Genomic DNA, 24,186 nt, shown 5'->3' on the forward strand with positions numbered 1-24,186 from the left:
GCAGGTGTTGTCCGCAACCAGCCTTCGACGGTCGCCGAATTCCTCGTGCTAGCTACCAGGAAACCTGGCTTGAGTGCACCACCATTTCGCTGCCTTTGACAACTGGAGCACCAAGGACAAGCAGTGACACGCCTACATTTACTTGGAAGACGTGGCAAAAAAACTGGTTTGGAAACCGAGGGTCTTCGCTTTAAACCAGGAGATATTACCGCAGAGAATTCCTTCACACCTTCATGAGCATCGTCCGCCAGGACAGGGCCGCTTCCTCGCTGAAACCTCGGGTACAACCACCAAATAAAAAATTCACCATCCTCACAGAAGAAATGCCTCGACTTTTCCATCTTGCCGATGCTGAGATGGCAGAAGACAAAAAAATGCGGCTGCTTATGCGGGGTGGTAAACAAGAACCCTACGCAGGAGTTGTCCGCAACCCGCCCTCGACGGCCGACGAGTTCCTTGCGGTAGCTACAACTATAGAAAAGGCGCTTCACATGCGGACAAGGCAGTACAACCACCACACGACAACGACGGACTTCGCCGACGTTGAAGCCCACAGTGCCGATGGCCTGCGCGAGACTGTCCGCGCGGTCGTGGGTCAAGAGTTCGTTTAATATAGCCACGTTACTTTCCTCAAGTTTTGTTATCACCCCGTTACACTACGTTCAGCGTAAGCCATGCTTACGATGTTCGAGAAGCTTCGAGGCTGTAGTAGACTGTTTTGTTCAGATTAGGCCAACTTCATGAACAGTACCAATTATTTTGGAACCTACGTTGCCGCTAGCTACAGCGCTAAAATATTAGATGACAAGGGTATAAATACCGACACGCTTCGCTGATTGTCAGTCGATCGACAGCTGACGCTCCGCAGCCGCTATCAGTGCCAGTGTCTTGCTGTAATCTCATTTTTATTTTACCTGGCCACAAGTTCGGCCAAAAAAAATAAACACTTTCGATTTGAACAAGTCGTCCCTACCTTTGTCAGCGTGACGACTTCGTGACATCTGGTGGAGGTGCTTACCGGCCGATGTTTCGAACGCTCCCCTTCAGCCGTGAGTCAAGCTCACGCCGTGAATAGGACATCGAAGCCAACCTCGATCGGCAAGCTAGCCTCAGGAAGGGAGGGCTACATCCAGAGTACAAGGCTCTACCCGATCACATTGCAAGCCCAAGGCGATTTCTACTACAGCGACCACTATGACCGCCCCTGTGCCAACTCCTGCAATGGTCGTAATGGAGCAGCTGAGAGAGCCACAGACCTCCCATGGATCATTATGTGAAGAAGCGGAGACCCGGCTGGAGACATATGACCGTGTGGCTGCCTTAAACCAGTGGGACTTGGAAGAAAAGCTGTGCCACGTTTATGGGCCAAACTGGGATTTGTCTCAATATCCGTTACGTGAGCACCATAGCTCATTGAAAGGTACGCCGTCGTCCCACTTGGCATTACATTGCCGTCAGTAAGGCTGCACTCCACTGTTTGAACAAACAGCTGTGCTATTTAGTCACAGAGAGCAAGTAACCTGTGAAATATTTGAGGCCTGCATCATCCGAAAACATGGCACTAAATGCGCAAGTCAACCTTCTGTATTCCTTCACGATAAGGAATTTTCATTCCTCATGAACATGTTAGTTTTACTGAGATAAGCCTGCGCAATTGATGTTTCTTTTTTCGTTTATAGAATTCTTTTTTTGGGAGGGGCTGTTGTAAGTTGTTTTAAGGTTTATTTGTTCTAGTTTGGCATGCGCGATTACCTGTTTATTTCCTGATTATACGTTCCTTGTTTATCTATGATATTGGTAGTACTACATCAGTAAGACAGGAAGGCATGAGATTTCTGTGATTTGAGTTCATGCGTATTCATGTGTGTTTTCAAATAAACGTAGTTTGAAGTTAGCACTCATGTTTCCTACGTCACTTTCTTATGTCTCCGTTTTTTCGCGCTAAGATTTCAAAGTTATGCACCAAGATGCCGCTGCGCCGAACTTCTGGTGCCAGACGCCACCAGCACCACCACCGAAGCCTTACCGTCCTCCTCTTAGCCAGCGCTTCACACCAAAGAAAACGGACGTTTGGCGCACCCCTGACAACCGCCCGCTATGCTACCACTGCGGAAAGGCCGGCCTACCACTGCTGCCAGTACTGACAGACGGGACTCCAGGATTTCGCCGTCAACACGCCACGTCCGCAGCTGGGAAAGGTCTCGCGACATTGCCGATTACATCACTGGAACATGGTGGCAAGAACGACGACCATACTGTGTCCCAACTCCCAGCCACTACGATTCGCCGCACCGCCTGCCACCACCGGCCCTTCACTGAACCCGCCCGTGGCCGGTCGCTTAGCTCGCATATTTCGAAAAACTAAGGGAAGCAACCTATAGAACAGTGGTTGCTGTATACGACGAACTACACAAGACCCTTCACCGCCGAAGACGGCGCCACGAAGAAACCTTCAGAACACCACAGTATCCCGACCTAGCCGTGACATCGAAACGTCACGTACCAAACACGACCTAATGACGACAACGGAAGCATCGGAACAAGCCGACGTAGTCGTGACGTGGTGCCAGGGCCTAGCTGCAACGCGCGGCGACAAACTAGCAACTTCGATGTTCTTAACGATGACCACAATGTGAGAGCTTTCGATGACTCCAGACCTGACTATTTCGTCATCAACGGAGCGTTCACTACGAAGTTGAAGAAATTGAAGACCGCGTAGAAAGGCCCTGAAATCCGGACAGCTTGAGGTGACTAAGTAACGCCGGCAGAAATCTGCACAGCCAGAGTCTCCATTAACAGCCAAATTTACCCCGCAAGCTTTGTTGTCACACAACGTAGCTTCAAAGACATAATTTTTGATTGGACGTCTTGAACCTTCACGGTGGAGTCATCTACTTCAAATCAAAGTCGATAATGCTGTCAGCAGAAAGAGCACTGCCGTGGCGCACGCCATCAGGAAAGCACGCCTTGAATGTGCTGAAACAACAAGTCCAATTCCTTCCCGCTCCTGCGTCAGCATTTCCGTCGGCGCAGAGATATCAACAAACATGAAAGGTGTCGTTGAAGGCGACCAGTACCTGTTGATCAACCGCGAAATTCATGCTGCCAGAGGAACAGCCCAACTGCGAGAAGAGAAAGCTATAGTAATGCTTTCGAACTACAGCAGCGAATACAAGCACGTGAGCAGAGGCACCATGGTTGCCTACATCGAAGACATAGAAGCCAACAATGCTTTCGCCCTCGCCGAGTCTACCGAAGCCCTTACGGCGAACCAAGCTTGTCAACTAGCTTTCGACGTTAAGGCTAGCCTTTCGACGCATAAGCAAGAACAGCTAATAGCTCTGCTCCAACAATGCAAGCAACGTTTTTCATCTTTGTTGAAAATTCGACAGACCTTTGTCACAAAACTTCAGATCATAAATAAAAAAAGTGCCAAGCCCGCACAGAGTGTCAACTTGAGAACGCGACGCCACAAAAAAGCAAGTGAATGAAATGCAACGCGACGACATTAGCCAGCCTTCAAAGGGTCCATGGGCATCACCCGTTGTGTCAGTCAAGAAGGATGGAACCATAGGCGAATCAGCCGGAGATGGGGGGGGGTCGCAAGGGGAGGGGGCAAGCCCTCTCACTGAGAAAAGTTGGGGGGCTCAGCCCTCACACTTTTGACACTGGTCACTGTCAGCTGTAAGCTGGGCAAACTAACAACAAAGGCAAAGTCTTCCTTCACCACAGTGTTCACCCAATTATATTGTTACGAGGAAATGAAAATGTTACCAAGCAATGTTTTAAGGAGAGAAGTTGCAAAACCCTGAGTTTGCTTTGCGAGACTGCCGATAACTTCATGGAAGCACAGGCGCTCACAAACTTAGGAAAAGAACGGATTCTCAAGAATCCGGGACCTTCGGTGTCCAAGCCGGAGTCCGCGAAGAAGACGGAGAAGCCTGCAAGTCGCTGTTTCCTTTGTGACAAGGCAGGCCATCGCGCAGCCGACTGCTGGTCCCGCACGAAAGGGAATACTTCCAGCCGATGCGGAGTATGCAAACAAAGTGGACACAGCAGTGACAGATGCCCCGGTAGAAAATTTGGCAAAGACCAGGCATCATGTATGCTATCGGAAGAACGCGAAGACGTGACACCTGAACACCATAAGAGTGGCTACATTGTTCTCCAAGACGGCGAAACAATACCCATCGTCAATGTCACATCAAGTCGACGATCCGCGAACGTTGGAGTCGCTGACATGCCTGTTGTGGAGGGGTTCCTAGAGGACAGACCAGTGCATGTGCTTCGAGACACCGGCTGCAACACGGTCGTCGTGCGGCAATCCTTGGTTCCGAAGGAGAAGTTCACGGGAACGACGAGCCCAGTGTACTTACTGGACCGTACTGTGCGATACCTCCCAGAGGCAAAAGTCCTTTTGCAATGTACAATGTTTACTGGGGAAGTACTCGTTAAGTGTATGACCGACCCATTATACGACGTAATTTTGGGCAACATCAAGGGCGCGGCATTGCCGGATACGTTACCTATGAATGAGTCAGCACCACAGCATGACCATGGCCATGTGGAAACAAGGCGTGCACCATGCACAGACTCTAGCAAAGGGAATGCTATCAATGGTGAGCAGGATGTATTTGGCAATTTGCACGCAACCCAACCAAGATCGAATGCGGAGGAAGCGTATGACCCACCGCATGAAGCCATGGAAAAGTGGCTCCTTCCGAAGATCACCGCCAACTTGGCAATGGGCGAAGAGAGTCGTTTCAGTGGCAGGAAGAAGCCTATCGTCGCCGAGAGGGTCCTGGGAACGGTGAAGTGGTTTAATGTCAAGAACGGCTATGGCTTCATCAACCGCAACGACACTCACGAGGACATCTTCGTCTACCAGACAGCCATCACGCGCAACAACCCACAGAAGCTGCTGCGCAGCGTTGGCGAAGGTGAGACCGTCGAGTTTGACGTCGTGGTCGGCGATAAGGGCTACGAGGCAGCCAATGTGACCGGACCCGATGGTGAGCCTGTTCAGGGTAGCCCGTACGCGGCCCACAGGCGCCCGTTCCCTCCCCGCTGGATTCCACGTCGCAATCAACGAAGGCGCGGGCAGGCGTCAAGGCGTGGCCGAGGGGAAGATCGAAGGGAGGAAGCAGGAAACCGAGACTCTAAGCGGTGGATCATGGACGGCGTGGGGAGGCCCTACCCTTGGCGATACAACCAGCGTTTCAGAGGAGTGCCACGAGCACCTCCGCGAGCAACTTCAGTACTAAACTTTTGTTCTAGCTTGCTGCTGTGACGATTGCTATTGAATGTTCCTTTTGAACGGGCCGCCTATGTGACTCTTTCGCACCTTGTACTATAGCATTGCAAAGCTCACTACAGTACAAGGCGCGAAAACGTCTTGTACTTGTTTTGTTATGGATGGAAACAAGCAATAGTTTTGTGAACCAGTCAGAGCACATGCTGCTTCAGGAAAAGTATTTCCTTTCATAAAAAATGACTAACTTCATCGCTGCTTCATCGAAGCTGCTGTGAGCAGATGATTGTGACAAATCTTCTTAAATGCTTTGGTTGTGCCGTACTAGAAGCGCCACAGAAAGGTTTGCACTTTAGTTTCTGATAAGTTTGATTAGCCTTGCTAACCGTAACTAGGAGCTATGGCAGACGTTTGCAGAGAGACGAATAAAACAGTGGACTCCAGTACAGCGGGAAGCTCGATTTCTAAGCTTACCCCGCAGCTTGCCCACCGAACCAGAGAGAAGGTGAAAGACTGTTACTTTTGCACGATTATGGCCTAATTAGGAGTCGGGCAAGTTAGTTTTCAACTAACTTGAACAATGTTTCATAGCTCAAAATACAACTCTAACCGAAAAGAAGCACACACGCGCAGCGCTGCTTAGTTCTCTCCCTCAGCAACGGTGGGCTCACAGATATGTTGACGCGCACATACAAGTTTTCCGGAGTAACTTCGCAGTTGCCACTAAAAGGGCTCTTCGCTCCTTCAAAAGAGAGATAGCACACGGCACCACAAGGAGGGACACTTTCTCCCTTGTGAAGTAAGTCACCCGTTCTTTGGAGTAACAGCAGGAATGGTCGTGCCGTGTGCAAACGACTCATCGGTGCCTACACACGCCTGTTTCATTTTAGACGGTTCTGTAGCGTGGTGTTGTGTACGCGCATGTTGACTGAATGGTGGTGAGTTGATTAATAGATATGTGGGGTTGAACGTCCCAAAACCACCATATGATGATAGAGACGTCGTAGTGGAATGATCCAGAAATTTCGACCACCTGGGGTTCTTTAACGTCCACCTAAATCTGAGCACATGCGCCTCCATCAAAAATGCAGCCATCGAAAAGTATATGTATATATAATTATATATATATATATATATATATATATATATATATATATATATATATATATATATATAGTGTGTGTGTGTGTGAGTGAGAGAGTGCTCTAGGTAGGTTCTTTGCCCCTACCCCTCGCGAAATAGCTGGTACGCCACTGGACGGAACCCTACGTTTCTGCGTCGACTATCGCCGTCTGAACAAGATCACGAAGAAGGACGTGTATCTTATCCGCCGGATAGACGACCCCCTGGATGGGCTTCCCAATGCGAGGTACTCTCCTTCGATGGACCTCAAAACCGGATATTGGCAGATGCAGATTGAAGTCGACCAGAGAGATCGAGAAAAAACTGCCTTCATTACACCGGACGGCCTATTCTAGTACAACGTCATGTCCTTTGGTCTTTGTTCGGCACCTGCGACTTTTTAACGCGTTATGCATTCAGTACTGGCCCGCTTGAAGCGGCAGACTTGCCTTGCGTACCTGGACGACGTCGTCGTGGTTTCCTCAAACTTCGACGAACATTCCGGCACCTTGAATTAGTACTGTAAGAAATCAAGAACTCCGGACTCACCCTGTAGGTGGAAAGGTGCCGCTTCGCAAACAAGCAGCTCTTGTTTTAGGGCCACGTCATCATAAAGTCCGGCATTCACCCCGACCTTCAGAAAACAGCTTTCATTGCCAACTTCCCACTGCCAAGTGACAAGAAGGCCATGCGTCAATTTTTTGGCCTATGTGCCTATTACAGGCGGTTCGTCGAAAACTTCACCCACATTGTAGAGGCACTCACTAACCTCACCAGGACCGGCGTGAAGTTTAAGTGTTAAATTCCGCAAGAGGAAGCATTTTATGAACTGAAACGACGCCTGCAGACGTCTCTGCTACTTGCGCATTTCGACGAATTCGCTGAGACAGAAATACACACCGACGCAAACAGTGTAGGACTCTGCGCCGTTCTTGCGCAGAAGACGACTAACGGACTGGAAATACTCATCAGCTATGCTAGCCGATCGCTATCAAAGGCAGAGGCCAACTATTCCACAACAGAAAAGGAATGCCTTGCGGTCATCTGGGCTAGATAGAAGTTCCATTCCTACCTCTACGGCCGGCCTTTCAAACTTGTCAGCGACCACCACGCCTTGTGTTGGATAGCTAACTAAAGAAAACCCATTCAGGTCGCCTCGCATGGTGGAGCCTGAGACTTAAAGAATCCGACATTACCGTCGTTTACAAGTCTGGAAGAAAACACTCTGACGCCGACTGCCTGTCCCGTGCCGCCGTCGAACCACTACGAAGGACGATCTTGACAAAGACTGCTCCCTAAGAACAATAAGTGCCAACGACTTCGCTGAGCGACAGCGAGCTAAACTGGAACTCACGAGCCTTTAAAATGCCTCGAAGGCTAGGCCACCGTTGTTGTGAATATATTCACTTTAGATGTTGATTCGCTTTTTTTGCGGAATGGTGTTCTCCCGAAGAAAAACTTCTCGCCACTTAGGGCTAACTACCTCGTCATAGTAAATTCAGAGTTATTTCCAGAAGCTTTAGATGCTTTGCACGACGACCCGACGGCTGGACACCTCAGTGTTTCCCGTACGCTCACAAGAATACAGGAGAAGTATTATTGGATAGGCTTTTCCGCCGACGTCACTCGTAATGCGAAAACATGCCGAGACTGCGAATGACGAAAGACACCCCCGATCGGCCAGCAGCACTTCTCCAGCCCGTCGAGCCAACTCACCAACCATTCCAGCAAACCAGCGTGGACTCATTCGGGCCATTCCCGACATTGAATTCCGGGAACAAATGGATCGTAGTAGCTGCCGACTACCTCATGTGCTACGCTGAGATAAGGGCCCTGCTCAAAATGTTACGAAGGCGCGACGCCAACACGGTACCGAAGGCGCCACTGCTCCGAAATCCACCGCTGTAAAGGGTAGAGAGGTCTCGATGGCAGCAGGTATGGTGGGTTTTCTTTAGGGTAGCTGGCACCCTGCCACCGTCCGCATAGCCGATCTTCGCTAGTGAGGAGACGCGTTCGTAAGAGGTAGAACGAAAGATTTATTTACATTATTGCAGAAAGATAGGAACTGTACAGGAATCGAAAAGATCCCGCATTATGTACAAGAGAGGTTCAGTTCCTGGTTCAGCTCATGATTCCACACTCATGTTTCAGCAAGATTCAGCTCAATTTACAAAAGTGCTTCGAATTTATAGCTAGCCGTCACCACCGTCCGAAGAAGGCGCTGATCACTCTTTCCACAAAGGAGGGGACGAAGTCTTTGTGGTCCACCCACCTGAAAGGGTGCAGATATTGCACCACTTGGCTTGGCGAAACGGTCCCATGGTAACCAAAATGCACCACACAAACAGGCACCTGGCCCACGCCTTGAAGACACCGCAGGGCGAGGAGGTCGAATCCGGAGGGGGAAAGTTGCGCTCCTCCGGGGAGATGGCCGCCAACTCCACGCTACTTTCAGCTTCAGGCAGTCCCAACGCTCAATCCCAGTGAAGGGCTTCTTCGACGCATTCCCACGCTTCCGGGCTGTCGGTGCGTTGAGATGGCCTCACGTAGTTGACAAAAGCCGAGCCACGAGGTAGTCTTAATGAGACCACCCCAGTGACGCCGTTCCTTGGCTGATTGAGCCCGTTCAACAAAAGGCTTGCCTCGCGAAGCTTTTGTTGAGACGAGACCCGACTGTTTCCCGGAACGTCTACCGGACAGCTTCTTGCAGACTGGGCACCAATGGGGTTGAAAGCCCCCTATAGACCGGCTTACGCACCATGGCGTCTGCCCAGACGAATTGCCAGGCCAAACGTAAGAGCTCCTCCGCCGCCCGGAAAACTTTGACTGGCCAGCGCTCCCAACCGCTGGGCACGAAGAGAATGGCTGGTGACGAGGACGATGGCCTGGCTTGGACCCTCCAGCTGCGAACTTGTAACTGACTCCCAAACCACCTCACAATGACTGATACAGGCAAAACGAACCACACACCACAATAATATGCTGCAGTCAAGCACAGTGGACCCGCTTCGAACCCTCCAGGCTTCACAAAAAAAAACACAAATTCTGCTCTACAATTTTGACTAAACTTTGCGCCGCGAAAGGTACAACAATCATGGATGTGGAGATGCTTACTAAAAATTGAACACTTTGCCGGGCGAGAAAAGCTCACAGAGGCAAATACAATTTGGCCCCAAATAACCATAATCACACTCTTTCAAAACTCGCTTTCTCCCACCATCCGCACGACTAAGTTGTAACTTATATCAGCTAACTTCATGACTAACTTCATGAAAGACAACTACTTTCACGCAAATGCAGCCTGAACCTAACACCAGGTAGCTGTGCGCATTCTTCGTTCTCTCAATACATATACTTTCAAGGCGTAGTCGAGAGGGCCTAGCTTTAAGACACCCTGACGCCAACAAAAACTCACTCACAGCAGATCAAACTGCGTCCTATAATTCCTAGAAATGTATGTCTCGCCTCAAAGTTCCGTGAACGCAACGCTCTCACCTCAAGTGATCATATGATCCCTATAAGCTATCACTAAAAGAACAAACTAAAGTGAATAAACCCTTCGTACTACACGCTCATTTGTGTAGACTCATGTCAGCTCATGTTTTTTTAAGAATGCACAGGACTTTGTTGTGCGCCCTTGCACGACATCATAGCCTCATCCAAAGAGCGCTAGCATACACACACGCACCTAACCAAAAGTCATATCCCTATAACCTAGGCACTACTAAACACGCGTCTGAACTTTAATGTTCACAAAGAAGAACACGCAGTGAAAGATAACGCTAAATGCCGTACACGTCATGAGCACCTAACAAAACATGCGTAGGTGTCGCGCTAAAAACCCTGTATCCAATGATTCCCAAACATGAGCATTGCGAAAATCGCTTTTGGTTTTATTCTAAAACCTTTAAGAATGCTCATTCACTTTTTTAAGACGATCGACAACTTCGCGCTACACAACAAAAGGTATGAAGCATACAAACCATGGCTCCGCTCGAAAGCGCTGACATGATTTCAAATTTAGTGGGCTTACGAACCTTCATTCGTGACCTCATCATCAGCCTGACTACGTCCACTGCAGGACAAAGGCCTCTCCCATTTTCCGCCAGTTAACCGGGTCCTGAGCTTGCTGCTGCCAATTTATACCCCCAAACTTCTTAATCTCATCTGTCCACCTAACCGTCTGTCTCCCCCTAAATCACTTTCCTTTTCAGGGAATCCAGTTTGTTACCCTTAATGACCAGCGGATATCCTTTCTACGCGCTACATGCCCGGCCCATGTTCATTTCTTCTTTATTTTAACTATGATATCCTTAACCCCCGTTTGTCCCCCAATCCACTCTGCTCTCTTCTTGTTTTTTAAGGTTATACCTACTATTTTTTTCCATTGTTCGCTGCGTCGTCCTCAATTTAAGCTGAACCCTGTTTGTAAGTCTCCAGATTTCTGCTCCGTAGCTAAGTTCCGGCAAGATACAGGTGTTATATACTTTCCTCTTGAGGGATAGTGGCAATCTACCTGTTATATTTTGAGGGGGCTCGCCGAATGTGCTCCACCCCATTCTTATTCTTCTAGTTACTTCAATCTCGTGGTTCGGCTCTGTGGTTATTACCTGCCCTAAGTAGACATAGTCTTTTACAACTTGAAGTGCACTATTACCTATCTCGAAGCGCTGCTCTTTTCTGAGGCTGTTACATTACTTTCGTTTTCTGCAGATTAATTTTAATACCCACCTTTCTGCTCTCCTTGTCTAACTCCGTAATCATGAGTTGCGATTCGTCCCCTGAGTTACTCAGCAATGCAATGTCATCGGCGAAGCGCAGGTTACTAAGGTATTCTCCATTAGCTCTTATCCCTAACTGTTCTCATTCTAGGCTTCTGAAAACCTCCGGTAAGCACGCGGTAAATAGCATTGGGGAGATTGTGTCCCCCTGCCTTACACCCTTCTTGATTGGTATTCTGTTGCTTTCTTTATGAAGCACTATTGTAGCAGTTGATATCCTGTAGATTTCTTCCAGAATGTTTATATATACTTCATCTACGCCCTGATTCCGCAGTGACTGCATTACGGCTGATATTTCTACTGAATCAAACGCCTTCTCGTAATCTACGAAGGCTATGTATAGTGGTCTGTTATACTCTGAGCATTTCTCTATTACCTGATTGATAGTATGAATGTGGTCAATTGTTGAGTAGCCTGTTCGAAATCCTGCTTGTTCCTTTGGGTAATTGAATTCTAATGTTTTCTTTACTCTGTTAGCAATTACCTTCGTAAATAGCTTGTATACTACAGAGAGCAAGCTGATTGGCCTGTAATTCTTCAAGTCCTTATCATCTCCTTTCTTATGTATTAAGATGATGTTAGCATTCTTCCAAGACTATGGTACTCTTCCCGTCAGGAGACACCTCGTAAACAGGGTATCTAGTTTTTCTAACACAATCTGTCCTCTATTTTTCAGCAGATCTGATGGTACCTGATCCTCACCAGCAGCGTTGCCTCTTTGCATGCTATTCAAAGCTTTCCTGACTTCTTCTATCATTACTGGAGGGGTTTCATCTGGGTTCTTATTGTATTAGGGTCATGGTTAGTCTCGGCTACTGTACAGGTCTCTGTAAAACTTCTCCGCTATTTCAGCTATCATATCCATATTGGTAGTTATTTTGCCTTGTTTGTCCCTTAGTGCATACAGCCGATTTTGGCCTATCCCAAGTTTCCTCTTCACTACTTTCATGCTTCCTCCGTTTTTCAGAGCCTGTTCAATTATCTCCATGTTATACCTTCTTACATCGCATACCTTACGCCTATTAATCAATTTTGAAAGTTCTGCCAGTTCTATTTTGTCTGTTGTAACTGACATTTTCATGATTTGACGCTTCTTAATTAGGTTCTTCGATTCCTGGGAAAGCTTGCCAGTGTCCTGTCTAATTACCCTGCCTCCAAATTCCACTGCGCGCACCGTAATGATACTCGTCAGATTATCATTCATTGTATCTACGCCAAGGTTGGTTTCCTTACTAAGAGCCGAGTACCTGTTCTGAAGCGACATTCTGAATTCCTGTACTTTCTCTCTCAGTGCTAGCTCTCAGACTTCTTGCGTATCAGTTTCTGTCGTTACTTCTTCAAGTCTAGGCGAATTCAAGACCGTACCATACTATGGTCACTGCATCGTACCTTGCCAACCACTTTCACATCCTGCACGATTCCTGGGTGTGCGCTCATTATAAAGTCGATTTCGTTTTTATTTTCGCCATTAGGATTCCTCCATGTCCACTTGAGGTTTCCTCGTTTTCGGTAGAAGGTATTCAAAATCCTTAAATTATTGCGTTCTGTGAATTCTACTAGTAGTTCTCCTCGGGCGTTTCTAGTACCGATGCCATAATCTCCTACTGCCTGGTCTCCAGCCTGCTTCTTCCCTACCTTTGCATTAAAGTCGCCGATCACTATAGTATACTGTGTTTTTACCTTACTGACTGCCGATTCTACGTCTTCATAGCAGCTTTCAACTGAAGCGTCATCATGGCATGATGTAGGTGCGTAAGCCTGTACCACCTTCATCTTGTATCTTTTGTTCAATTTAATTACGATACCTACCACCCTTTCAATATTGCTATAGTATTCTTCTATGTTGCCAGCTATGTTTCTGTGAATTAGGAACCCCACTGCCAGTTCTCTTCTGTCTGCCAAGCCCCGATAGCAAAGCACGTGCCCATTCTGTAGCACCGCATAGGCCTCATCTGTCCTCCCAACCTCACTGAGCCCTATTATATCCCATTTAACACCCTCTAGCTTCTCGAATAGTACAGCTAGACTTCCCTCACTAGATAAGGTTCTAGCATATAAACGTTGCCAAGTTCAGGTTCCAATGGCGCCCTCTCCGGATCCAGAGATTCTTAGCACCCTCTGCTGCGTTGCAGACCTGTCCGCCGCCATGGTCAGTTGCTTCGCAGCTGCTGGGGACTGAGGGCCGTGAGTTTTTGACGTATGCATGTGGGAGGTAGTGGCCAGATACTGCACTAGGGTGGCCAATGATTCTCTGGTGAGGGAGTGCGCTCCCGGCGGTGGTTACCGGTGAGGCCGCACCCCAGGCCTCTGAATGCAGTTCCATCACCAAGCGGATTTTTTTATCCGGTTGGGAACTGCGCGGCGCCGGAATTTGAGCCACGGACCTTTTGCATGCGAGGCGGATTCTCTAACCACTACGCCATCACCGCCCTACTATGCTATGCTTGCTACTATGCCGGCCTGCTACTATGGTATGTTCAATTCACAAAGTATTTGCAGGCTACTGCACACAGTAGTTATGACAATCGCGAAGATGGGGTTTAAAAAAACACAAATGACCAGCCCAGAGCTTGAAGGATCTCAAGACATCGGAGTAAACAGCCACAAAAATAGGATAAAAATGCAATAAAAGAACGCCCTTTGGGTTTACTACGAGGACAGCTGAGATTTCGCTTTGTCTTAGCAGGAATTGAGTCATGACAGAGTTTATTTTTGCACTGGTAGAGATGGTTGTGCTTATCAAGTACCCATCGTAAAAAAATGCCGAGGATAACTTGCATTAGTTATAGGTTCAAACGCTTACATTCCTACACAATCACAGAGGCAAATGAAATTTCTTTATTTAACTGCTGAATAGGAACACACAAAGTAAGCACACTGTTAAGATACTTCTTAAAAACTTCCATTCCATGGACTCATCATGCACTTTCCCAAACCCCTCACAACAGCCACTAACATATATCTCTTCAGTAGCTGACAATGAAGCTTACTTACAGCCGCAAGTGGATTGAGGATTAAAAAGGGAGGAGGAACACCCTGCACCGTCAGGGAAACCAAACCAAACAAATAACATAAGCAGACAAGCAAACAGGTAACAGAAACCACCACCAAAAGCACAAAAGCACAATGCCCAGAACAAACAGAAAAGACCAAACAAACCAATAATTAAGTAAGCCCACACACAGGAAACAATCTTTGCGACATACAAGACTGAACAGTTATCAATTATGAATGGACAGTAAGGAGAAACAAGATAGCATTAATCAAGAGCAAATAATGTCAAAACAACAGTTTAACACAGCACAAAATCACAATTCAAAAGGCAAGCTGCACAACTCGTAACAGTTCAACCTTGACATAAGGACCACACATCCAATGAACAGTCTTACTGAACTCGAAACTCTGCTAGGCTGAAGTTCATATGTTCAGCAGTAAAAATTGATCCACAGATTTCTATAATCCTGATGCACAGCATTTCACTTGAACGCATTTCAAGCATTTCCCTTGAAAGCATGAAATACTTACGTGAGCCTGAATACGTGTTTAAGAGAGTGCACCACTACTTAAAAGTTAAAGAAATGTCATGCAAAACTACCATGTACATACAGCAAGTCCTTTTCTTTCAATACCATTAGAGCCTGGAATCTGTTACCAGCACACATTGCTAGCTTAAGTCCAAATGCGGCATTTGTACAGGCGCTACGCGATGTTATTGAATAGCCATAACCATGTTGTGATGTACTAATATGTATAGTTATGATCATGTTTCATGTTCCCATGTTTTCTCCAAGTAACCCCTGCTTTGTATGTGCTTTATGTATTCCCCTCCACCCACTGCGATGCCTATGAAGGTGCTGTGGGTATTTATTTTAAAAAATTGCTCAACCAAGAAAATAACCTAAACCCACAATTGGGGGAGCATTACATGTCTACTATTGTATGGAAAGCACCCTTATATATATACATATATATAGATATTTTCATGATTAAGAAAGACGCTGGCGCTTCGGCGCGTGGATAGCTAGAGCAAAGAAGAGAAGAACGAAGGGAGAATAAGAACAGCTGGCCCAGAATCGGGTGTTGTCTCTTGTTTTCTGTCTGTCTCGCTCATCACAATATATATATATATATATATATATATATATATATATGTGTATATATATATATATATATATATATATATATATATATGTATATATATATATATATATATATACATATCTATCTATATATATATATATATATATATATATATATATATATATATATATATATATATATTGTAATAAGCGAAACAAACACAACACCCGTTCGTCGGGCAAGCTGTTCTATTCCGCTTCGTTTTTCTCTTCTTTGCTCTAGCTACCCGAGCGCCGAAGCGCCAGCGTCTGTCATTCTTGGTCATGACACGCGGCCATGACTGAGCGCGCGCGGATCTGGCGGCAAAGTTTCTGGTGGGCGGGCTTGGCTGCCTCGTGGTGGTCGGCCGCGACCACGATGGAAGTTTGTCGAAATTGGCTCCGGTGGCCGACACTGGCTATGTCGCCCGGGTCGTTCGCCATGTCGTGGTGGGGACTGGGTCCTGGTTGGTCCCTTTGTTGATGATGACTCCGCTGGACGACATTGACTGTCGCGTGGCAGTGTACAGCTTCGGCCACGCTGCAACTTTTCAGAGAAAGTTGTTCGACTCCGGTTTTCCTTTGCTGGACCGAGCAGGCATTCTCGTGGTAGAAGTTTCCTGCAGTGGTGTAGTTTTCTTGGAGATGGTTCTGGCGGGCGGCCCCGACTGGATCGACATGGTCGCAGGTTGATCACAGAACGCTTTCGTTTATCCCACCACATTTTCGAAAACAGGGCAGGAAATGGTGCATCCGGCAACGAAACGAGTAGCATCTTCTGCAACCGTCTGCGCAATTTTCTGTGGATCGAGAGATGTTTTTCAGTGCGATTACACATCTTCACGAACTTGGGGTGAAGTCTTCGTGCTGACCTGTGGCGTGGCTCCTGCGAAGTGACTTGCGTAGTCCGTGGCTTGCGCAGCGTTGTCGCTATGGGGCTCCCGGACGCTATAAAGTCAGCGATTCTTGAAGCCACGCTGCGTACTGACGGGAGATCCTCGACAGAAGCCGTTCCGAAAATCGGAGATCTACCGATTCAGGCAGTGCATGCGTCGCACGCATATCCTCTGCCGTCTGGCTAGGTGGGATGTTATTAGACTCAGTGGAAAGACCTGTCTCATTAGGTGGTAGAATGTCCAGTAGGATGGGGGTCGTTGCCTCTAAGTCGACCGGACGACCTGCGTTGGGGCCTCTTTCGGAGCGTTGCGCAAAGCTTGCCATCAGGGACCCGCCGGACACAGCTGCACCGTCGGGCCGGTGCTCCTCAGGAGCTCTAAATACGACAGCAGAAATGTATGTGCAAGGCAGAGTTACACGATAGTGATTGTTCCCTACATCTTGGTCACCGAGAGATGACAGGATGGTAGTTGCTCGAATCGCATCCTCTAGGTCGGGCTTTTCCCGAGTTCCGTCCTGAGAGAAGGTCGAGTTACATGGGCAGGTGGCAAAGGGAATCGGACCGAAAGCAGCTATGAGCTTGACGCTCCACTCCGCCCATGACGGCTGCTTCCAACCTTCATGCCGGTGCCACGCCGCTGCACCTTCCCGAAGATGTTCTATGGCCACATACCATTTCTGATTCTATGCCCAGGCCGCGTGCATTGCTAGCGCGTTGACGGTTGCCACTCAGATGTTGGCGTCGTTCCGGACCCCGTCGAATTCCGGCAGTTCGTAGGTGGACGGCGATGGTGGGGCGGCACGTAAGAATGGTGATATCACTAAGGCAACGCCGTCGAGCTCGTCTGAGAGCTGCAGGAGGGTGCCCCAAAGCTGCCTGCGTTGCTTCAATGGGCTTGCCTCAAGGTCGTGCGACGCAGCTACGTCCAACACGGCGTTAGTGGCACGCAATTCTGGCAACATTGTAGGAGCTCGCTCGGAGATTGACGCTGTCAGTTCGTTAGTCTTGACGCGGAGTAGCGCGATGGTACTCCGCAGGTTCGCGGCACTGTCGTGTGTGAAGTCCAAAGCATTGGTGATCACGGTCTTCGAATGAGTAGCGGTTGCAGCACTCACGCCGGCGAGGTTGACGTGCAGAGAAGCCTGGACGGCGTTCCCTGGCAGCTCGTATGTTGAAAGAGTGTGGCAACAGGAATGTAGGCGATGGGAAGCGTGAGTGGCATTCCCAAAGGACAGGAGCCGTGCGGATCCCTGCCGCGAAATGGTGGCAGGGTGTCAATAAGGTCATGCCCTACAACCCCAGGGGAGGCCTGGACGCCGTCCACTGGTGGTTCGAAGGGTAGCTGAAGCGGCGGGTGGGACCCTATTGCCAAGGAAGCGTAAACGACATTCCTCGATGGAGAAGCCTGCACTGCTGATTGACCGCGAAGGCACGTACCGGTGGCTTCCCGCAGAGAGTTCACTGGTCGACTGTGCTGACGGCAGAAGCCATAGCCAAGGACGCGTGGACGGCATCTCTTGTGAAATGGTACCGATAGCGTGTACTGCAGTCACCGAGGAGGCCTTGACGCCGTCCCCGAATGGTGGTGGCAGTGGCGGCAGGTGAACAGCTGCCGAGGAGGCCTTGACGCCATCCTCAAGCGGCGCTTATCATGGCTGTCCCGGATGACGAAGCCGGGACGTAGGAAATCTTCTTTGTCGACTGCGTTATTGTAATAAGCGAGACAGACACAACAGCCGTTCGTCGGGCAAGCTGTTCTATTCCGCTTCCTTCTTCTCTTTTTTGCTCTAACTACCGGCCACGCGCCGAAGCGCCAGCGTCTCTCTTTCTTGGTCATGACAATATGTATATATATTGTGAGACGACGTCAGGTACGAAGGAGCGACCGTTTTATTGTCAACCCAGACGCGCGAGCCAGCAACCGAACAAGCAGCGAGCCGCTACGATGATGATGATCACGGTGCTTTGTATGCGCAGGTGAAAGTGAAAATGATGAGCAACACAATCAGCGCTCACACTATTTCCCCCCTACACGAAAGCGGTCTGCAAGACGTTCATTTAGTAAGTGTATGAGCGCTGGATATAAGGTTTCAGGCGAGACACATGGACGATCTCGGTCCCGCGACGACGGCGATCAGAAGCCGAAGTAACCGGCGCGACGCGATAATTTACGGCCGATGTTCGTTCAAGCACGGTGTAAGGACCCAGGTATCTGTGAATGAATTTTTCACAGAGGCCGGGTGTGCGAACAGGTGTCCAGAGGAGCACTTCGTCGCCTGGGTAGAATGACACAACTCGACGTGTCGCATCACAACGAACTTTTCGCTGGGCCTGAATGGTAGAGGTGTTGGCGCGGGCGATTGTGCGGCAGTGGTTGACACGGGCAGCGAATTCTTCCGGAAGGGACGCAGATGGGACAGAAGGCGTGGACAAAAAGCTGGTGTCTAGAACAAAAGATGGTGCACGGCCATACACAAGAAAAAACGGGCTGTAACTTGTAGTGCGTTGTATGGCAGTGTTATAGGCAAACGTGACGAAAGGTAGTATTGTGTCCCAGTTCTTGTGATCGGGTTGGACATACATAGAGATCATGTCTGACAAAGTTCTATGAAAACGCTCAGTAAGACCATTGGTTTGCGGATGATATGCCGAGGTGGTCTTATGGATTGTGTCAGAGGCCTGTAAAACTTCAGCGAGCACACGAGAAAGAAATGTCTTGCCACGGTCACTCAGGAGAACACGAGGGGCGCCGTGGCGCAGGATAATGGCACGCAGAACAAAGTCGGCTACTTCGCTGGCAGCTCCAGTAGGAAGAGCTGCCGTCTCAGCGTAGCGAGTAAGATGGTCTACGGCAGTAACAATCCAGCGGTGACCGGCGGCGGTAAGCGGAAGGGGTCCGTATAAGTCTATGCCGACGAACTCGAAGGGAGCGGATGGGCACGGGAGAGGCTGTAGAGGGCCGGCGGGAAGAGATGTCGAACGTTTTCGGTGTTGACATGATGAACAGGAAGTGACGTACCTGGAAACACTAGTGGAGAGGCCAGGCCAGAAGCAGCGAGTCTTAATGCGATCGTAGGTTTTATGAAAACCCAAGTGGCCAGCCGTCGGGTCGTCATGAAAGGCTTCTAAGACTTGGAGTCGAAGTGAGCGAGGTATGACCGGGACCCATCGGCTACCGAGAGGATGGTAAGTTTGTCGAAGTAGCGTTCCGTCATGAAGTTTGAAACGCGTGAGTTGTCGTCGCAAGCGGCTGTTGGGAGCACGAGATGAGCCGGTGAGCCGATCGATGATTGTACGGCAGTATGTGTCTGCACGTTGGAGCGAGGTGAGGTCTGCGGATTGAAGGAAGTCATCCGGTGCAGTGGGCTCGATGGGACTAAGACTGGTCATCTGCGTGGTCTCTTGGCTGGGAGGTGCTGCGCAGCAGGTAGATGCGTCATGATTTTGCAACAGCGGACAGCGTGACAAAGCGTCGGCATCTTGGTGTTTGCGGCCCGACCGGTATGTGACACTGTAGTCATACTCCTGCAGTCGGAGCACCCAACGACCGAGGCGTCCTGACAAGTTTTTTAATGATGACAACCAACAGAGCGCATGATGATCCGTGACGATCGTGAAGCGGCGGCCATACAAATAGGGGCGAAATTTTTGCACGGACCATACGATAGCGAGACATTCCTGTTCAGTGATGCTGTAATTGCGTTCCGCTGGGGAGAGAGTACGGCTCGCGTAAGCCACGACTTGCTCTTGTGAAGCCTGGTCACGCTGCAGCAGAACAGCGCCGATTCCGTGCCCACTTGCGTCAGTGTGTAATATAGTAGGGGCTGTGGGATCAAAATGGCGAAGAACTGGCCCTGACGTGAGGCATCGCTTCAGGGTCTGGAAAGCAGCTTCACAGTCATCTGTCCAAAGAAATGATGCACTTGTGGTCAGGAGTTTGTGAAGAGGAGCCGCGATAGTGGCAAAATCACGGACAAAACGGCGGAAGTAAGAGGCTAAGCCGAGGAAGCTGCGAAGGTCTTTGAGCGTGGTGGGCTTAGGAAAGTGCAGCACAGCGGCCACTTTGTCGGGATCAGGTTCGATGCCAAGCTTGCTGACAACGTGGCCTAACACTTTGATGCTGCGGCTCGCAAACCGACACTTCTTGGTATTTAGCTGGAGACCGGCTTTGGCTAGACATGTGAGCACCTCGTCTAGACGTTCTAGGTGTTGCGAGAAGCTGGATGAAAAGATGACGATGTCATCCAGGTAACAAAGACAGGTCTTCCATTTTAGGCCACGCAGCACCGTATCGATCATCCGCTCAAATGTGGCTGGGGCATTGCAGAGCCCAAAAGGCATCACATTGAATTCGAAGAGACCATCAGGAGTAGCAAACGCTGTCTTCTCTTTATCAGACTCATGCATCGGGATCTGCCAATACCCAGATCGTAGGTCGAGACTTGAGAAATATTCTGCACCCTGTAAGGTGTCAAGTGCATCGTCAATTCGAGGCATAGGATATACATCCTTGCGCGTAATTTTGTTTAGTGCCCTGTAATCAACGCAAAATCGCACTGATCCGTCCCTTTTCTTAACTAGGACAACAGGAGAAGACCAAGGGCTTGTGGAAGGTCTGATAACGTTGCGTGCGAGCATGTCATTGACTTGTTCCTCGATGACCTTGCGTTCTGAAGACGACACGCGGTAAGGGCGACGGCGGATAATACGAGAACCGTCTGTGGCGATGTGATGAGAGGTCACCGTAGTTTGACCTAAGCCATCCGAACAAACGTCAAAACAAGTCTTGTGTTTTGTTAAAAGGGCCATTAAGTCATTAGTTTGCGTTGGAGTGAGATATGGACTCAAAGTGGCTTTAAGCGCATTAGATGAGCCTCCTGGTGGCGTACACTTAGCGACTGACGGCGGAGACGATACAGTGACGACACATACCGGTGCTATGTCGATAAGGCTGGCAACAGTGGACCCCTCTGGCAGTAGTTGTGGCTCTGTTGTCGTGTTGTAGGCGGTGAGACTGGCATGACCACGCGAAAACCGCACTAGACAACATGCGATGGCGATTCCTCGGAAAATGCAGCGCTGATCGGGGACAACCACTGCGTCACCGTCAATGGTATCGCTGGATCTAATGGTGAGGATACGTTCTTGGGCCGGGGGCAGTACAAAGTCTGCAGCTGCAACAAGGTGAGGCGACGAAAAATCGTAAGCACTAGAATTTTCAGTGTCCGTAATGCGAATAACGGGCGGACCACACGAAATGACAGCGGAAGCGGCTGACAGGAAGTCCCAGCCCAATATAATCGGATGAGCACATGAAGAAAGTACAGCCAATTGTATATGGTGACGAATTCCGTCGATCAGAACACGAACAGTGCATTGTCCAATAGGGTAAATTCTATTTTCATTAGCACCACATAACACCGGACCAACATATGGAGTTTGCACTTTTCGTAGACGATGACATAGTTCGCGATCAATGACCGAAATGGCTGCTCCAGTGTCCACGAGTGCGTCAACCGAAATGCCTTCTACACAAACAGTTAGTAAATTTGCAGGGCGCGCAGGAGGAATTGGGACACTTCGACGACAGGCAGTTTCTCCTCCAAAAACTGCAGCTGCTAGTTTTCCGAGTGGCTGTCGAGGGGCATCAGGGCAGAACGTAAAGGCGAAGTAGTACGGCGGAAGGGCGATGGTGAACGACGGCGGGGTGAGCGGGAAGAACGAGGTTCACCGTGGGACAAAGGAGGCGAAGGCGAACGTCGTGACGAGGGAATGTAGGTTCCTGGAACGTAGGGGTCAGACCTCGCAGCCCGGTCACTCTCGTACGAAGAATAACCTCGTCGTTCATCTTGCTGGCGCCGACGGCAAAAGCGGGAGATATGTCCTCTTATGCCACAGTAGTAACAGACGGGGCGCGTAGGGCGCCAGGCAGGGAAGTGTGGTTGTGGTGGTGCCTTGGCTGCCATCGCGGCCAAATGGTCGTATACGACGTCCGTAGTTACAGGTGGAGTAGGTGGAGGAGGCCGTGACACGACTTCGGCATACGTAGGCACATGTAAGGGCACAGGAGGCGGGGCACGTGCGACGCTCGTCATCGACGCCAATTCGTCCTTTATAATTTCCCGCAGGTTAGGAGGGGGTGAGCGGGCAGGTGAAGTCGGTGCGCTGGCAGGAACAAGGCTGTGAAGTTCCTCTCTCACTATGGTGCGAATTAGAGCTCGCAGCTCATGCTCGCCAGTAAGACGAGTGTCATAGGAGGCGTGTGGAAGGCGCATTGAGTAAAGTGCGTCCAGGCGCTGGCAGGTGGTAATAATGTCCTGAACTGTTGTCGGGCTCTGCATGACAAGAGCATTAAAGGCGACGGAGTTGATGCCTTTCATTACTTGCCGAATACGATCGGCCTCCGGCATGTCCTTTTGGGCGCGGCGGCAGAGGGCCAGAACGTCTTCAATGTACGATGTGTACGATTCGTCAGGCCCCTGGATGCGGGTAGCGAGCTTCTGTTTAGCTACCTCAGAGCGTCCTGTAGAAGTGCCGAATATTTGACGCAGCTGCACCGTGAATGCTGACCAATCAGGAAAGTCGCGTTCGTGGTTATGATACCACGTCTTAGCAACCTCCTTCAGATAAAAGGGTACATAGCGCAGCTTATGTGCCTCATCCCAGTAATTGCAAGCACTGGTACGGTCGTAACTGTCCAGCCATTCTTCTACGTCCTCACCGCGAAGGCCAGAAAACACTGGAGGGTCTCGTTGCGAGGTACTCACGGTGTGGTGAGGCCCAGCAGGCTGAGCGGGTGGTGCGAAGAAGGCGGTAGGGGGTGGGTCGTTTTGCGCCATCACTGTTGGCAAGCACAGCCGTCGACCTGATCGGAGCTCCAGGGGTGACCGGTAGTGCACGAGGACTTGGGAATCACAGCACGCTCCACCACTTGTGAGACGACGTCAGGTACGAAGGAGCGACCGTTTTATTGTCAACCCAGACGCGCGAGCCAGCAACCGAACAAGCAGCGAGCCGCTACGATGATGATGATCACGGTGCTTTGTATGCGCAGGTGAAAGTGAAAATGATGAGCAACACAATCAGCGCTCACAATATATATATATATATATATATATATATAAGGGAAAAAGGTGTATACCTAAGGGCTTGTTCTTGCATGTTTTGACACATTATTAACGAGATATAACAGACAATGATGCCCAGTAATGTATAGGGGAAGCCATTAGAACCAATGTAATGCAAATAAGAAGACAAAAAGACATTCGTGACCTATATGCTCTTATCTCGAAGTAAACTAATTTCACGCAGTCGGCTGACTGGTGCGGGTCCCTGCTTCCGCATAATGCTTAACAACGTGACTCGAAATTCTTACAAAGTTAACAAAAATGTTCTGAAGTGAAAAAATAACTAAACAAACAAGCCACTGAGATGACAGGAATATTTTAAAACTAAAAATAAGCAAACAAACATGCTTCCAAGTAAATTCCTGTGCCCGACTTTCCAGCTTACAGCTGTCCTTCACTCTAATCGCACACGCGGCGGTCACGGTTTTGCCGGATTTCGAGAACGCCCGAGGCAACGACGCGTATGTGCTACCAGCTGAACGGCGCAGTCACGCATCATTCGCGAATTCGGCCTGCCTCTGTCAGGTTCGTGGAGGGGACCCGAGCAATGCGCGGAAAAGAGTGGCTATGCCGTTTTTGGGCTCGCTCCCGTGCTGCGTTTAGCAATTGTGGCCTTTTTTCTAGGACCACGTCGACACTCTTGTCCACGAAAAGCTCTAAATCTCCACCGCGCTTTCTGCCGCGAGGACTTGCGCAATGGCCTACCATTTCACCGTCTGTGCATAACTGTACGCCACAAAGGACCTTTCGTTGAACGGGCCACTGACCTACCCTTCTTTCTTTCGCTTGGCTGTTTGCTACATCTTTCATTCCTTCGCTTTGCCACTCGCGTACGCTTACCCCTTTTACGGTGACGTTTGCAACTGACCTGTCCCACACTGCTTTGAAA

General features: G+C 49.3%; 1 protein-coding gene across 1 annotated transcript; it reads left to right on the plus strand.

Moving 5' to 3' along the window:
* The first annotated feature begins 4,725 nt into the window (after positions 1–4,725).
* Positions 4,726–5,290, plus strand: LOC142788979 (Y-box-binding protein 1-like). The gene has a single exon (XM_075884981.1). The coding sequence runs from the start codon at positions 4,745–4,747 to the stop codon at positions 5,288–5,290; it is 546 nt and encodes a 181-aa protein (XP_075741096.1). The 5' UTR covers positions 4,726–4,744.
* Positions 5,291–24,186: the final 18,896 nt, after the last annotated feature.

Source organism: Rhipicephalus microplus, chromosome 2 (genome assembly GCF_043290135.1).
Source record: "Rhipicephalus microplus isolate Deutch F79 chromosome 2, USDA_Rmic, whole genome shotgun sequence".
Taxonomy (NCBI): Eukaryota; Metazoa; Arthropoda; class Arachnida; order Ixodida; family Ixodidae; genus Rhipicephalus; species Rhipicephalus microplus.

Bases quoted from the DNA above. Each gene is read 5' to 3' on its own strand.
- LOC142788979 (XM_075884981.1), top strand. From the start codon at position 4,745: ATGGGCGAAGAGAGTCGTTTCAGTGGCAGGAAGAAGCCTATCGTCGCC.